This window comes from Tamandua tetradactyla, chromosome 1 (genome assembly GCF_023851605.1).
Source record: "Tamandua tetradactyla isolate mTamTet1 chromosome 1, mTamTet1.pri, whole genome shotgun sequence".
Lineage (NCBI taxonomy): Eukaryota > Metazoa > Chordata > Mammalia > Pilosa > Myrmecophagidae > Tamandua > Tamandua tetradactyla.
Genome location: NC_135327.1, coordinates 175,732,504 through 175,751,283, shown reverse-complemented (window position 1 = coordinate 175,751,283; position 18,780 = coordinate 175,732,504). Strand labels below are relative to the sequence as shown.

At 33.6% G+C, this 18,780-nt stretch overlaps 1 protein-coding gene across 7 annotated transcripts in view; it reads right to left on the bottom strand.

Annotated features, from left to right (window-relative positions):
- EXOC4 (exocyst complex component 4) overlaps positions 1 to 18,780 on the bottom strand; it is a 970,332-nt gene that overhangs the window by 630,598 nt on the left and 320,954 nt on the right. Inside the window, exon 10 of one of the 7 annotated variants that reach the window (XM_077136336.1) lies at positions 10,590 to 14,022. The exons of the other annotated variants lie outside the window; for them this stretch is intronic. Within the exon in view, the coding sequence (XP_076992451.1) occupies positions 13,982 to 14,022 (41 nt within the window). The 3' untranslated portion in view covers positions 10,590 to 13,981. Of the gene's footprint in view, positions 1 to 10,589; positions 14,023 to 18,780 lie in introns of those variants that run through there. 7 annotated transcript variants of the gene reach the window in all.

The following is an 18,780-nucleotide window of genomic DNA, read 5'->3' as shown; positions in this document are numbered from 1 at the left end:
GAAAAAAAAGCTTTAAAAACAACTGCAGTCAAACATGTATCTTTGAAATAGAAACACTAAAAGCATATATTTACTAAAGCAAATATACACTGCAAGGTGACATCATTTAAAATGTATGCTGCCATTAATCAAATCCTACATTAAATAAAAAATGGCAATAAAAACATGAATACACAGAACCAAAATGCCGAGCAAAGCAAAATGCCAAAAGATAGGGCATTGTAGAAACATAAATCACGTACTCATCAAAGCTAAAATAAAACTATCTGATTATCCAACCTAAGATGAGTAATTTAGGATTGCCATGTAAACTTCTTCCACTTTGTCATTCTCGAAGACTAAGAGTTTTATATTTTATCTACGGCCTTGAAGACAATTATCTTACCTTCTTTACTGTTTCATTTCTCACAATCTACTCACATGCCATCAAACTCAAATTAGTATTCTAACACATAGCAGGGAACAAAAAACTCACTGAACTGGGTTTGTGAAAGTCAAAATGTATTCCTGACAAAACTGAAGAACCAGTTAACATATTTCTATTTTCAACATAGTTTTCTTAATCCATCCACCAATGTTACTGGCAACACAGTACAATTTCAAAAAACAAACAAAACAGAAGTCCACACACACATAGCACAAACCATCATAACACAGAACATCTTTGGCCAGGAGCTGACCATAAATATTTCAAACAGTATGGGCTACCTCCAGAGCTTAAGTAGAAAACCATATAGATATCTTTTTTTTTCTCTAAACCACAGTCCATTAATACACTCTGCTTCTGTTAAACTCTAAACAGAATAATCATATTCTCATATTGACAGTATTGAATTTAATTCCTACAGACAGATTTACTCAAAATATTAACCTGCACCAGTGCATCATTCTAAAAGAGTTAGCATCCACAAGTTACAACATCCTGGCACAGGCCCTCATTCTAGCATTCAATATGAAAAAGTATTTCAATATAAAAATTTATAGACAAGGTTCTATAGAGAATAAACAAGAAAAACATATTATATGCCAAAAATATTAGTCTCAGGAATCTAGTAAATTTTAATTCAGGTTTCCAAACTATTATTAATTTTAACTGAAATATAATACTGGTAAATACCACCAGACTTGTTTAAATGGCCTTCTAAAACTACAAAAATCTATACATAAACTAGACACATTTTACAAATATTTCTGAAAAGAGGTAACAAAGGAGATGAAAGAACCAGATACATTGCTCAGAGCTTCTGTAATCAGATACTGAAAGTCAATCAACACAGGCAAATCTTCAATTACTGTATTCCCAGTGGCAACCACTGACAGGGCGGTTTCTGGGTCACGCTCCATCCATGTAATTTTTACCCTGAAATCTCAGAACAGAGTATACTCAGAGATAATCTTTACTTTCAGACTCTAACCCTCTGTAGTAAGGTTATTTCCTTTTTAGTAAATAGTCTTTTCTTGTGCATAGCATAATTGTCTAAATTATCCTTTATTAGAATTCATCCTCAAAAGTAAATTTTCTGAAATTATCTGAATTATCCTTATTGTTTCTAAATAAGTTAATTACTGATGCCTCCAAACAAACTTATACTGGAGCAAATAATTCTTTTTTTTTTTCTCCCAGCTGCTGTGGTTAAAAATCAAACATGTCTTCCAAACTTAAGACCAGATGTGGTCAATTACAGCCTGGCCACAACCAAAAAAGTCCCATATTCTTCCAGAAAAAAAAGGGTATCAAAAGCAGACTCACTGCTAAGTCAATGTTTTGTTTTAGCTTTGCTTTGTTTTCTGTCATGGAGGTAGAACTATAGGACCATGTTTAAAAAAACACTCAGCCCTTGGGAAAATAAATCACTTAAGATCTGCTCTGCTCCTGTCCACTCACAGTGGGAGAATGCAGCTGATACTCATTCCCTAAGAGTTTTCTACAGAACTAATTTATCCTAAACAGTGTCACTCTGAGCCCACCCCTTTTGTTATTTTTTTAAACATGTTGTATTACGAAGATTTCATATGCTATTGAATGACAGTTTAAAAAGCCAAGCTCAGACTGATGAGGAAAGTTTTTCAGGAAGGTACTGAGTTCTCCAAAACTGGAAATAATTATAAATGCTGAGTACTTGTAGGTCTACTGGGCCTTTATTCCCCAAAATTAATTTCTAAAAAAAAAACTATTCAACAAGATTTTGTATATTTGCTTCCTCTTTAAATAGAGAAACTATCATATTATTCAAAGACAGTTTTGACCAAAAAGAAACAATACAATTGAATGCTGAACCTCAATACCAAGAACAATTTCTGTCCCGAAGGACTCCTACATTTTTCACATAAGAATCTTTTTTTCATGTTTTTTTCGTATTGGCTTTGCATCTCAAGGTTGGTAGACCAGCTCTCAAGCCTTTCCTATGTCTCAAAGTGTTAATTGCCTAGGTCTTAACTATAGGTGAGTCTTTCCTGTTTATTAGAATGCCCCTTTCTCTCCTTTCTAGTCTTAGCTCCAGTTTTTACCTACTTGTCAAAATTTTAAAATAGAACATATATTCAGGCAGTGAATCTACAGTCCAAATAGACTTGTTGTGTTATACCAAGAGGCTTAATGAAACTAACTAAAGAAGCATGGATACTCGACAACATAGATCGTTATGAGGCTGGCTAAACCCACGAGGAAGCCAATGGCCCCTCCTGCACCCAGACCAACAATGTTGAATTCTCTTTAACCAGTGTACCCAAGACAAAGAAGGAAAAACAAGTCAAAAGCAGCCATCAGTACCCAGGAGTTGTGGTCAGGGTATCCTGGACAAGAACTACAGCTGCAAGGCTGGTTCAAACCGGACTTCTGAGCAAGAATACAAATGACTAACCTGTCCTAAGATAAACTTTGGTTCATTATAATAGTAAATTTCCCACCTCTACAAGGAATATAGATGCCATTTTTTGAACATGCTTATGCATATGCATAAAAGAGTGATGAGGAAATGTGCAGTAAGCTGGGGAGGAGGGAAAGTAATGGAGTATAAGAAGTGAAGTAGAAGTTAGCTCAGGGAGTCAGAGGGTTGCAGCATTAGTGCCCCTGACCCCTTGCCTCTGCAGATGTCAGTAATAAAGCTGCTTACCTCACCTCTAAGGTTGACTGCCTTTGTCAATGACACCTATGAAGCCCCTCTGTTCAGGTCTGGGTTCCCCCAGTAACCATTAGATTCCGTAAAATATTGATGGCAAAACCAGTGATTCAGAAGTTAACAAAGATTTTACAAATACATTTACAGTCAATAAAGTAAAACACACTATATCATAGTAAAGATAATACTGACTATATATTAAAGGGAATGAATAATAATGGGTACCATACCATTACTTTTACTTAAAATTTTTTCCTCAGAAACTTTCTATTTTGTCCTTTTCCTACAGTTTTGTTTGCTATAGAAAACATGTATACTAAGAGCTATTTTTCCAGTGTCTATTACTCCAGCCAAATGTTCAATGAGTTTGCTCTCTTCTAGGTCCTGCCTCCAACTCAGAAAGTCAAATAATACCTTATAGATGTTTTAACTGGTAAAAAAGATTAGGGTAAGCCCCTCCACTACATTCAAGGTTGTACAGTTTAATACGCCAAAGCACAAAGTGAATTTGGATTCACTTTCCTTCATCTCCCTTTATCCTTTAACAATGCCTGTATATATGTGCAAATTCTAGTCTTTCTCTGCCATTTTTTAAGCTTTCCTTTTTCACTCTCAAAATCCTCAGTTCCTTTCTTCTATTTGTCCCCAATTAGAGTGCCATGCACTCATATAACAAACTTTCTTGGATTAATAAAAAGTACACAAAGTAAGTTTACATGTTGTTTAATTTCTCAATAAAGGATTAGTATTTGAGGAGGAAAAAAAATGTATATCCATTGTCATAATATTTCTATTTTGCCAATGGAAAAAAAAAAGACGAGGTGTTCAAATATTTTACTTTTGTCTGGGTTACTATATCATAGCACTCCTACCTTTAAACTGCCATTTCTTGACAGTATAGCCTAGTGATCAAGTTTATGGCTTTGGAATAGGATGGCAGCCCTAGCCGCAGGTATATACTTGCAGCTTAGTGACCTTGGTTATGTTATTAAAGTACTCTGGGCTTCATTTTCCACATCTACTCCTATCTTCTTAGAAGATTAAATGAAATAATGCACATATGTGTCTGGGACATCATAAATTCCCAATAAATATTAGTGGAGAGGATGATATTTTCCTCCAGCACCAGGTTGGTATTCCTGATCATCCCTACCTTTTACATTTGCAAAGATGAAAAATGTTTGCAAATAGAGAAATGATGACCTAGATGTGATCCTGAATTTCCAGAAAAAAGTAGTATTTTAATATAACTCCTCTAGTTGCCTTTTTGTTCTGAATGATCAAGCCACATAAGCAATTATCTCACATGAAAAACTAACATAGACATCTGAATATACATACACACGCCTGAATATATATATAACTTGCCAAAAAATTGTACAAATAGTAGACATTTCAGAGTCAGAAAGACAGGTTTGAATTTCTCCACAGTTTAGTAATCGAGTTATTTGCTCTTTCTGATGCTCAGTGTCCCATCTATAAACTGAGACTAATAAAATTTATACCTTATTGCCACAATTAATTGACATAAAATGAATAAAGTGCCTGGCACAAGTGTTACTCCCTTTCCTGACAAGCAACCCATTTCCCAGCAAAGTTGTATTTTACCCCAAGAGAGCAGATATATCTCAGATACATAACAATATATACACCCCAGGAAGATCTCAGTTCAGAGATGTCACATAAAGCTCTCCAGTCCTATGATCTAGTCGTAGTTAACCAACATAAAAGGCCCACCTACTCCATGATTTAAGTGTGCATAAATAAATCCTTACCATATGGATTTATTCTTCCAGTTACATAAACAAGTGATGTGTAGCAATTACACTGCTTCATTTTTTTTTGAAAAGGGACACTGTACACAATAAACACAAAAAAAAGGCAAAGGAGAGAGAAAAGAGGATAAAATGGTAACAGTTACTATAAACTGTGCACGTTATTCAGAGGTAATAGGGTCAATAGAGCTATTCAATAAAAGCAAGACCACACTAGGTGGTAATGAAATGGATACTTTAGATCTGGGGAAGCAAAGCATATCCACTACTCTACTGTATGTCAAGGGAGGCTTGGATGACATCTCCTATTTAATGAGCTCTACTCCATCCCCAGCTGTTCAGAACAATAACAGAGTTCACTGCGGCAGAGAATTCATATACAAAACTCCATAGTCTCTAGAGGAAGAGGTACAGGGTAAAAATCATACATCTGTTAATGTTTGGATGTATAAATGAATAGGGATTCAAAAAAAAAGCCTTGCACATCCAAGATCTTTCTTCTCCAACAAGTCACGGGCAGTCTTATTTTCTAATCCCTTCTCTTTTTGTTCAGACAATGGTATTGAATCTGAACATTTTTTTCCCCCAATAGACGTTTTTAGAGCACTTTTAGGTTTACAGAAAATTGAGCTTATAGCACAGAGTTTCATATAACACCTCTCTCTGAGCACTTTTATGGGCTCTGACTGAATTAAAATATTAAATGGTCATCCAGAATTTGAATGAACCAATAGATAAAAGAAGAGAATTTTGAATCTCTATTTCCTGTTTGCATAAAGTAACTAACAGAGACAACTATCTACAGTATATGGATCAGTGACCCCTCAAAAATTATAGCTGTAGAGTTTTACAGTAGTTATCTGTTAAGGGCCTCACTAAAACCAAACTCAAAATCACAATGACTGATTTAACACTTAAGTTTATTTGTCACAATCAGAATTTTCACAGCCAATTAAAAACATTAACTTCTCATTAACCAACATATTTGTTAAGACTAAAAGGAAACAGCATCTCATAATGGGCCTACTTCCAAACTAAGACTCTTAAGGTTCATGAGATCAAGGCCAAGAGTTCCCTTTATGTTTATTATACAGTTTCTTTCATCTATGGAAGTGCTTCCACTTGTTTTTAGTAATATACCGTGTCCTATTGGGTCACAGAGATACCATTTGTTGTTAAACAAAAGATCATCATCTGAATTATGACTACTACTAGGAAACAATGAAATGGTTCTCAGAATGTGGAACCTAACTTCTTAGAAGTACAAATTCTTGGGTCCCATTTCTGACTTACTGACTCAGAAATCTGGGATTGGTGGCCAGCAGTCTGTTTTAACAAGCTTTCCAGATGATTCTGATATACAATAGTTTGAAAATGACTGGGTTAGTCAAAGAAGGCTGACCAAGGGGAAAAGGAAATAAAGATGAAGAGTGAGCATGTCCTTCCTGCTCACCCCTTGTAACAGGAAAGAGTTTTTAGAACAATGTTGCATTCCATTTAGGAATTTTCATGATGATTTTATGGGGCTTCCTACAATAATAGCCTGCTGAACAGGACACCTTCAACTACTGTTGTTTTCTTAATTGAAAGCAATTCAAATTTTCACACATCACAAATTAAACTGAAATCTGTTGCTTTACTTACATATAATTTTTCTTTTCCACTTGATTTGAAATTTATTTTACCTAGGGTTTTTCCTGAAAGATCTTTTTAGTTTTATAGTGGCTTTCAAGCCTTACCACACTACATTCCATAATATTGCCTGACTTCTCATTCCTTTATCTATAGCTCAGAGTTTAATACAATATCCACACCCCAGGAAGATCCCCCTTAAAGTGATCCAGTCCTATTATCTAGTCATAGTTAACCAACATAAAAGGCCTACCTACTCCATGATTTAAGCATGCATTAATTTAAATACTACGACAGTAAAATGCAAGAAAAATCCAATTAATGGGGATAGTATTATAGTTAGTGCCCACTCTAAATTTCTTTCCTTTTCTATTGGCATCTAAATTTATTTCCAAATAAGATTTTACAGTAAAATCATAGTAGTATATTCTCACTGCTGATCCATGCTAAAGTGCTCAGAAAATTGAAATGCCTTTGTGAATCTATGTGCTAAATTAGATAGTCATGACATATTTGTTGCCTGCAGGAAGCTAGTAAGCTTTTCTCTTGAGAAATAGCATGTAGGATCAATGGGATAAGTTTTATACAATTATAGATCATCTATTAAAAAAATTATCCACAAATCAGTATGGTCTTTCTTACTAGGCCAGTGAATAAACTGTTTATTTCAAATTAGTGTTCATATACCACAAACAAATCCCTAACTTGATATCAACTTAGATAAAGAAGTTGTCAACTTCTATAGATGAGACTAGCTTATTTGGTCCAATAGGGGGAAAAAAAGAAACATTGGAAGATTGGGATTTCTGCCAAATCAATTTGCACCTTGGTCTACACCATCCCAAAGAAATGAGAATTTCTCAATAGCCTGAGTAACAATATTGCATTGGTCTCTCAAGTGAAGAAAGAGCCAATTAACAGGGGAAAGGAAAACAATGCAACAGCCATAGTCTCTTCTGGTGGAACCATAGGTCTTTTCTGGTAGAAGAAGCATAAAGACATTTATGACCCGGCAGCATTACAGGCCTCATCTGCTAATGTTTAAGAAAGTCCTCCAGGAACAAAAGGTATTTACAGAGTTTCTCTCAATTTGGAATACTGGCTCAAGAAAAATATTTATCAGACAAGCAGGAATCCCTTTTGAATAGGACTTCCATGTTCAAGGGATGTATAAATTTAAATGGGAAAAATACAACTTAATTTACTAACCTCTAACTGCAATTTAGTATTTCCTTCAATTATGATTACAGGCAAAAATTGCTACAATAGCATTAACATGCCTGTAGCTTTATCCAATGGAAATAAAAAATATTTTCATATCACATTACAGTTGTTGCCAGTCTCTCAAAATAACACTTATGCTCATAAGCATTTGAAATAATACTATTAGACTTGCCACTAGATCTTTTTATTGTGCCAATAACTGTACTACATCATAGCTGGTTTCTTTTGTACCCCTATGCAATCTGTTTAACATTATTCTGAGGAGTCCAAAGGGGTTCATAACTCAAAAAATTACAAAACTAAGAAACCTGCTTTAGAGAAAGAGAAGGGTGGGGAAGAGGTAATATTCCCAAGTATTCCCAGAAAGTCCAACATAAGCCCCATTCTGAGGAAGAATTTTCCAAGAAGCACATATGCATGTTGTTCTCTTCTGAGATCTACAAACAAGTTAGAAGAACACTGGCTTATTATTTTTACTTAGAGAGTACAATAAAACCTGAAAAGGGTTGAGATAACTTATTTGGTCTCAGCAGGAAAAATTTCCAGTAATCAGTTTGAATCTGGAAACATTAGCCTAACAACAGTTGCCTTTCTGGGAAAGGAAATGGCAGTCCAGTGATAACTCAGCAGACAAATGACCAGAAGCCCTCTTCTTGGTCCAAAACACTATCTGAGGTACCAGTGAAGGGACACTATTAGAGACTCCAAAACCATAGCTGTTACTGTATGAAAATAGTAACTAATAACCTGCTGTGGACAACCCAAGTAGGCTAAATATCACATGTGTAAAATGGAATAGGTCAAAAGCTATTTACATTTATAGAAACCATGTCAAATTCTCTGACAATAGAGTAACTTTGTGAAAGACGAAACAGCAAATTAAAACACTCACAAAGCAGCGTCTTCAAAAGTATCAGATAGGTTTTGATAATCTAATCTCTCTCTATAATAGATATTCCTGAAACAATGGCTTATATGTCAAATAATTTTAATGTGCTGAGAATGAACTCATTATTGAAAGGCATTGGGCAGTAAGATTTGAAAGGTATATATACTCTAATTTTCAGGTTAGATCATATCTCTATCCCATATGTCTGGGATCATGCTTTGGAAAAGCAAGGCAACTATTATCTCACCATTACATGGATCTCTCCAAACTAGTTTAGAGGTATCTATTACCTATGAATACATATTTATTGAATTGAATATAGAGGCATGCACTAGCTGGTAAATCATTTGACATTTATTCTATCAGATTCTAAATTTTAAACTTTTTTTTCTTTCTGGCATGATATTTTCTTCCAAAATATACCAGAAATTGATAGGTTCAAGCATTTAGCACATATGAAGCTGTGGCATACCACAATCATTACCTGGGATTTTAACTGAGGGTAAATAATGATTATCACTCTATTGGAGCTTTAGATATATGTCTTGGTGGTACCAGGCAAAGGCAAACATAAGTTGGTAGGTTAAACACCATACTTGATTTAGAAATGAAGTATCCTGCACATCAGTCAAATGAGTTAGTTTCTGAAAACAGCTAAAAATAAACCAGTTAGCCATGGCTTTCACATGGCCAGCTCAGAGATCCTTAGACAGACAGGCTTCCATTTCATTCCAGTCACCCCTAAAATGAAATCATCTAAAATCAGATGCATGGAAGAATGTTACAAAGGGATATTTATAAAACAAATTTTGTGTGTCTAAAATGTTTTGCAGGTAAAAAGGAAAACCTTTCTCCTCTCTGAACAAAGAACTTCCTAATTTCTACATCAGTCCATGCTATATGCCATCACAATTTTAAAAATCTGAACACAATTATGATTCAACTGAAAACAAAGAATAGTGCCACTATAATTGTGCCCAATAAGCCCAAAATATTAATCTTTTGTTTTCAAGTATGATTTTCATCCAATGCAGTATATATGATAATATATTATTTGTTATTCAGAAGAGGAAAAGTTCCATACAAAATGAATGACTTCAATTGCCTCATAAATAAAACATGAATAAATGTCTTGGTAAAATAAATTAAAGGAGTATTTGTATTTGATCATTCCATCATATAACTGTCTTTATCTACAAGCAGAAGAACCTGTTGTGTATTTCCTGAAATTCATTATGTGTAAAGTCCACAATGAAGAAAAATCACTACTAAGTTATGCCTGAAACACAAACAAATCACACATATTATGCATCTCAGAGGCTCAAAACACATTAAAGGCACAACACTCAGGAAAGATAATGATTACAGGCCCACACATGTAATTTCTGTTTGTTTTTTTTTTTGTTCACTTGTTTGTATGTTTGGGAAGAGCTTTTGCTAGCTTATTTAAAAAAATAAGTCATAAGACATTATTGTAGCTTCAATATTAAAAACAAAGTCCACTTTTATGTCTTAAAATTTACTAAAATGGCTGAAGAGGATAAATATTCTTGATGAAATATGTTAGCTGAATTTGATTTAGTGACCAGGAGTCATGTGATAAACTAAAAAAATCCAGTTTAAGGAAAACTATACCTATACCATTATTATCGTGTTATAGTTATATAGACATATGAAACGGAACTGGAATTAATCATAAATAAATAAAGTATATTTTGCTCTGTGAGTTTAATTCTAGGATATCTTTCATTTTTCTCAGTACCCTTCAAAAACATAGAAAAAAAGTTAACAAACAAATATTTTCAGATTTTACAAAGTAACAGCCTTATGAATGACAGATCATTTTTACTGTTTAAGACAAAGCATTTAAAAATAAACATGATAAAAATTATTTTCAATAAAAAAATCATGAAAGAAAATGCATTTTTCTCATTTGCAATCACAGTAATTTACACACATAAAATCATAATTATAATTGACATAAAAGAACAGGTAAAATAAAATCATCCAATTTCAAAGGATTTCAATTTTTCAGCAAATGTTTTCCATAGCATAAAACAACTCGGGAAGAATGAAATTAAAATACGTTAGTAAACACATTCAATGCAATAAAAGTTAAAACCTGATTCATGAAATGTCACTTTGAAAATTTATAACATTGTCATTTCCACTAGCCAAAATCAAAATGGCTCACTTCACCATCCAAACCATGTAACGTGAACTTAGTAGCCCTGAAGGATCAACATCCAGATAATATCCTTTTCCTTATTTTATACACCATTGCCAACAGTAATTATCCTACATTTGAAGCTTATTTTCCATCATATTGATGCATCTGAAACACATACTTCGTTGATTTTATGACTAAATGGGGAAAGGCATTACTGAAACTCAAAAACTTCACTCTCTTTCTGAGCTTTGGGCAGAGCAGTAGAGAGACAGAGAGGGAAAGAGAGGAATGGGGGTAGAAGAGAAAGAGTGTGTCTACAAAATGAGATAGGAGGAGCAAAGGCAAAGCTTCAGAGACTGGATCAGAGAACGAGCAATGACAGCACAAAATTTGTAATCAATTATAATTAATTATAATTGATATAAACTAATAATTTGGGTTACTGGCAATTCAGAATGTGACTTCAACTGTCATTGGAGTTTTAAATTGAAATATATATATTTTATCTTTTGAACTATTTGTAACCAAAAACTTGATGGATGCTATGATTATACAGTAATTAACTGAGCTTTTTTCTCCTCTTTTCCAAAATTTGCTTCATCAATTGACAAATGCCATTGTCAACATTTCACACCTAAGTAAAATTAGAGCCATTAAACCCAATCCCTTCATACTCAGATATTTATTGAGTACCTACTATGAAGTAGAACTTTTGCTTCTCCATACCAAAGTGAATAAGGCATCATCCCTGAGTGAGAGTGGTGCAGAAACAGTAATTATAAAACTAAGTGGTAAGTACAGTGCAGTAAGACATGCAGAAGTCTTATGGAACACCCACAAAATATGCATGTTATCTGATAAGAACTTTATCCTTCTTATTATATTTGTTACAACACTACTCTATTTTTGGATTACCGAAAAGTTTACATTTTTATGGAGAAATGTAGTTATCCTTTCTTTTGCTAGTTCTTTCAATACTTTTAAGCAAAAAAGTCTTTACATATCCCAACATTTAATAACTATCTGTACTTTCTAATTTTACATATTTTGATTTGTTACATTTTAGTGCATTAAGCAACTGCCATTAATTTTCTCATACAACAAAACAGATTTTTCAAAAATTGTTCTAGCACCATTTATTGACTACGTCTATTCCACGCTGAATGAGCATACACAATAAATTCTGATAGAAACAGAGGTCTAATCATTTCCATTTATCTTTGGGTCTGCTTCATACTGAAAACTGCTTTGTGACATGACTGGCAGACTAGACTTCCTGTTAGTGTGCAACTTCTTTAAACTACTTATAATTTTCATTTGGAGGATAATTCAGTGGTAGTTGACCTCTGTCAAACTATTTTGTTTATTTTCTATGTAGAAGTCTACAGGGGTTCCTCTTTGACTTGGCTCATCTTACTCTTCTCTCTGATTATTTCAAAATAACTTTTCTCATGATTGAGAGGTAATATATACCTTTTAGCTTGTATTCTATTTATACGTTTTAGGTTTTAGTGCATATGTAATTTTTGCCTTGATTTTCTTTTTTTGGTAACATAAGAATTTCTTATTAAATACTTTTCCTAAACACTTAAATTAATATCTAATACATCATTAGATGGAATATTTATTTACATACAATTTCTCTATAGCCTCATCAGATACAAGGGTGAAGAAATAGACTCAATTCTTGGTGGGAGGTTCAGCAAAGTGGTATGTATACAGGGATGGTTAAAACGTTTCGCTTTTTTGTTTTGTAATATTCTACAATGTGCCAAAAGAATTAAAATTATTCACAACCTCTCCTAGTTTTTCCATTCTCTTATGATAGTTTTAAGCTTCTGTCCTAAGGAAATAATATGAATGTAGAGAAGAGCTTAATTTAAAGATATATTTCACTGCAGCAATGAAAAATTGGAAACTACCTAAATTAGAGAAGCTAAAAAGATGCACATGGTTCTTGACCATGCATAATCTGGGTTTGAACAAGAATGAAGGGTTGAAAGATTTTACTAAATTTTAGAGAATCACACAATAAAACATGAGCAATTTCATCTAAAAAATTAAAAAAATACAGAAGAGACACATGAAGGAAAAAAAATGTTATACTGAATGTTAATTTTTTTTTCTTCTTATATGCTATATGGTGGGGTCACATTTCATTATTTTTCCATGTGAGTATTCTGTTATTGCAGCAACATTTGTTGAATTTTTGTTTGTTTGTTTTTTGGGAAGTGCATGCACTGGGAATCGAACCCAGGTCTCCCACATGGCAGCTGAGAATTCTACCAGTGAACTACCCCTTGCATTCCCTGAATGTTAATATTTTTTTAAAAACTTTTACTTCCCAGATTCAAGTCCTCAGAGAGGACTAAGGATCGTCACTGCCAATTTCATAGACCTTTTCAGACCGCTAAGTATTCCACAGAACACACGTGGTTTTAAAATCACTGTAGATTAACTCAGAAAATGCATCCTTCTCCCACAACAGAATATAATGATTATGAGTGATAACAATATCACTGATGACATCCATCCAAACTCTAAACACATACATGAATACATCAAGATTATCAGACTATGGCATTTCACCTTCAATTTAAATTAATCACACATCCACATCAAGAAATGTATCTTCCTAATTCATTTAGATATTGTAAAAAATAATCAGTAATCCAAATGCCATGTATTACAAATAGAAAAAAAGCCAACTGCCATAGAAAAAAAAATCTTCTTAAAATATTTTTTTAACATCTTTCCCATTCAAACACACTCTAGAACTAGGCTATTTGCAAGTACCTGTGTACTCATTGAACATACAAAGAAGGGATTGTTTATCCTGTACCAAAGGTGACTGACACGCAATGACTACCAGTATGTAGGCAGGGAACTTCGGCAAATTACATTGAACATAACCTCAAAATCATAGCAATTAAAACTCCCAGAGAGGAATGTGGGAAGTTATCCAAGCTATTAAGCATTTATAACATTTTTACATTATTTAAGGGAATCCAGAAATAGATCATCAAGTTTATTTTATTACACTATCAAGATTTTATTATATTATCAAGGTTTTGTTATTATTCTATCAAGCAGTTAGAAAGAAATTTGAAAACACTAAAGTAATCTACAACAGTACTAATCTTAGAAGAATCAGAATTAGTGTAGGATCCTCTCAGTAACTTGGGAGGTCCTGCTGGGCCTCAGAGGAGGTTCCTATAATAAAAAACAGAGAGAAATTCTTGGTGTTGTGTTAAAAATATGATCACGGCTCTGGTTTATTTCACATCTTCACAACAAGATATTTCTATTAAAGAGATGATGTCATAATTGAGTATTCAGCCAAGAGCAAACTATTAAACCAATAAAGTAAATACATAATGCTGGATGTATAAGCTCAGAGACAAAGGTACAGTGATCAAAACTGACAGAAAGGCAATTGAATTAAAAGCAAAGACTTGATTACAGTAAGGAGAAATCATTAAACTGTATCTGTATATATATTATGTGTACATGTGTGTATATATGTTTTTTAAAAAGTGGATGGTGGGAGATTTCTCACAGGATACTAAACCTTAACTGTTCACACGCCCTTCCCGGGAACCCTACATTTTATTCAAGCCACTCTTTTAAGTCTCATCAGCTACTCTCCTTCAATCAAGTATCAGTCTTTTCCTTAGGTTTTGTCTTGAACTTTTCTTTCCATACATCTCTACTTTAAAAGCTCAACATCTCCAGTGTTTCTACCAACCATAAAATAGATGGTAAATATATTTCAATCCTTGACATCAATTTCTCCCAATCAAACAAAGCATGTATGTTGTCATTAGAACAGCAGACATCCTTACTCAACCACTGGGAATTCCAGATCTTAATACGGTTATTACCAGTTGTGAGCCTCTTAAAGCAAATAAACTTCCTCAACTAATTAGCTGATTGAGCTCTATCAAATTATCATTTTACCCCTACACACACATATTATAAGATACAAACATTCACAATAAAAACTAAAATAACCTCGCCTTTCCTGTCCACTAAAGAAGAATCTTTGCTTTCTTTAAAATGATTCCCATTTAATCACTAAACCTTTTCTGATCAATTCTTCCCCATGATAAATTCAATTATTTCTTTCTACCTTTGATCCTTACATAAACATTTGAATATAGGTAGCTGTGTTATTGTTTCACCTGTACAACTGCAAAAGGATATCATTTCATATGTTTTTACTAAAATTATTCTATTTGATAAAATAAACTAAACAGATAAGGTACATAATTCTAAGCTGAGAAATGTATTTGTACATTTGTTCATAGACACATGTAATGATAGCATTTTGCAAGCTTTCTTCCCTCTCCTCTCCCCACAAATCTGCATACCATAATGAGTTTCACAAACTTCCTAAGGGTTATCCATTACCCACTCCCCCAACATAAACACACACAGGTCACAAACCCCTGATTCATCTGCTTAGGCTCCCTATGTTATGGATCTGGATATCAAGAAACATTTTCTAACAAAGAAAATATCTATGAACATAACCCTATAAATTATTTCAGCAAATATTTAGTAAACACCAAAAAGCATATCATCATCAACATCCACAAACATGAAGATTAACATCAAGGCTGACAGCTACAAAAGTGACAAGATCAACTTTTCAGTTTCTGAGTGGCAGTTTTTCTTCCACCATTCCCCAAGATTAAACTGCAGCCAATTTTCATCTGGCCAGTGATAGATACTCTTCATCAACAAAAGAAGGAGGATTAAGCAAGACTGACATATAAAGCTGAGAATCCATATTGGGATTTCAAGAATGTTAGAACAGATCAATGAATCATGTTCCTATGCCAGAGATGCTGTAGGGAGAAAATACAACAAAAATTACTGATTGTATGGAAGCCTCATGATCTCTTCTATTCATGGTTAGCAGTCTGGAAATTGCTTATAAGCTCTTTCTTAAAAATAACCCAAGGGTCTAACAAAACCCCTACCCTTTTCACAAATAGAGAAACCAAAGGAGGGAGAAGAGGGAAGTCAGATTCACAAAGGCCTAAGAACTGATCATCAACCCCACCTCTACCCCAAGCCGGTGAAGGGTTCTTCATCTGTGTGCCACATTAAAACCTGATGGCAATGATTTTCCTGCAATGAATACCCAATACCCATATTGGCAGCTTAAGGCATGTAGAGCAACATCATAAGTGCAAATATGAGAACAGGGCAGTGAAAACAAGGTTGGGTGATACGAAAATACTGACAGAATTCTTTTACTAGGAATCATAAAACATAATGGATAAAAAAAGAGACAGATAATGAGCTTTAACTTTTAACCTGACAGAGTGAGCTAACACAAAAGATAAGTCGTTCATCTATTTCTCAACTGAAATTAGATGCCTAAATTAGAAGAAAGGGAAAATATTTTCCAGTAAAAAATGAATTTTCATTATATTGCATCTCCTTGGGGAGCACCAATTATGCTGATGACAGAATACACTGTTTTACAGCAGGTCTACTTTGGCTCATTTCATATCTCAAGCAACTAAGTTGACAAAGGTCACTTATCAACAGCAGTAATCTATGTCCTGAGATAATTCACTACCTAAATGACATTTCAAGTGATTTAAAATAATTTAAAACACCAATGAAAACAAATAGACTCCACAAACAGCAAACTACCATTTAGAAAACCTTACTGCTTTGCTAATAAAATTTTGGCCTCTCCCCAAAACATATAAACATTTTAAATATTTGTTCAATCACTGAAGATCTAAAAGAAATTTGTTGGAGAAAAACTGAATAATAAGTAATAACGCAGTTACAAAAAAATACTGTTGTGTTGGAAAATACATATTCCAAGCAAACATATACAAAAAATACTATGCATAGCAAATACAACATTAATGAAACAGACATTTCTGATTCTTGCATTTTCAGCATTTATTTTTCCCCACCTCTGAATTTTCCAGTGCCTTAATAGCAATCTTAGAATCAAAATTAAAAGACAACTTTTTTTATCATGTAATTCCATGTTCTTCACCCCCACCTCTGCTTTGCTAACAAGTATCTGACCCTGGTTTGAGATTCTCACTTTCTGAGTATCAAAAGGCTGGGAATTTAAGCTTCCTAGAGTGCTAATTGCAGCCCTGCTCCATTGCTAATCAAAAAATTGGATGTTTTGCATGAAAATGCTTCTCTAATTAATTCTCAGTCATAAATCGCCCTGGTTTTAATAACCCCTCCTTGATTGGATAGCCTTTGATGAGACAGTGCAGCTAATCCTCTAAACCAGAAAAAACACACGCAGAGGAAATAATAAGTGGGTTTACAAGGTAGGAACTAGATGACTGAATTAATACTGTCAAACCAAAAAAGAGTCTCCCTTTCAGGACTTTCAGGCGTCATTCTGCATCCCAGTAAAATAAACCATGAAACTAGGAATCATGAACAAAGACAATGTCAAAAAGGTCAAACTTCAAAAGTCAAATCTTTTCACCCTCTTTCCATAAAACAGCCATTCCTATCATTTTTTTAAAAAAGAGGTTTCCCTTGATATTTTTTTTTCCAGGAAACTGGAGAACAGCAATGTCCACTTGTCACATTGTCTATTTTAATAATGCAAGGTCTTTGCTTCCCCCCTTTCCCTCTGCTTCTGACTGACAATATATTATCATACATATCTCTAAGAGGTGCTGAACTGAATTTTCATTATCCGAAATGTCAGGATTCGTTTTTGTCACCACAGAACACAGCTGGTCTACACCACTAGCCCTTGATTAATTCAAATGGAGCAAGGCACCTATACATAACTTCATTTTCCCCAGACTAGGCCTTGCATTCTGTAAGTTTTAATTTATAATTTATCAGATTAAGATACCATTTACTGCCCTGGAGATACTCAGAAAAAATATATAAAGTCTTAATTAGCAGTACTTTGTTTGTTAGCTCTGTGATTACTAATAAAGCAACAATAGGGAAGGTTTAATTTAAGAGCAGGATTTATTTAGGATTAGCCCACTGCTATTCAATAAAAACACAGAAGATTCTGTAATTTATAGATATGTAATAATGAATAATTTTAGTAAAGCACTATTTTTAACATATTAATGAATATAAATGTGACTTTAGAGTAGACTTGTAAAACAGTAATGTCTATTTTTTCTATACTTAAAAACTACAGGGAGGTGGATATAAAAAAAGTTATTGCAAAAGAAATCACATAGAATAAGACATCTGGGTTAATAATCACAACAAGAAAGTAAGGATTTGAGGTTGGTTCTAATTTGGATACAAAACTCCCAAATGTGCACCCATATTATTAAAAATGTACAAGCCATCACAATGAGATACCACTACACACCCATTAGAATATCAGAAATTTAAAAGACCGACAATATCAAGTGTTGGCATCCCACTGTTGGTGGGAATATAAAATGATAAACTCACTTTAGAAAGCTGTTTGGCAGTTCTTAAAAGTTAAACATTTAACTATGATATAAGCTAGTGATTACACTCCTAGACAATCCTAAGAGAAGCGAAAAATATGTCTCATGCAAAGACTAGCACATGAATGTTCAACAGCATTATTACAAAATCCAAAATCTAGAAACAACCCAAATGTCCATCAACAGCTGGCACTACAAAGAAAATGCAGTATATCCATGCAATGGACTACTACTCAGAAATAAAAAGCAAAAACTACTATGCATGCAACACTCTATAAGTGAGAAAATCATTACGTCAAATGAAAGAAGCCAGTCACAAAACTTTATATTGTATGATTCCATTTATATAAAATTCTAGAAATGATAAACTAATCTATTATGACAGAAAGCATTTCAGTGGTTACTTGGGGCTATGGTGAAAGGAAAAATAGACTCAAAACTTTTGGGAAATGAAATGTCTTGTATTTTGATTGTGACATCACAAGTTTATATAGCTATAAAAATTCAGCAAATTGTTTACTTAAATGGATGT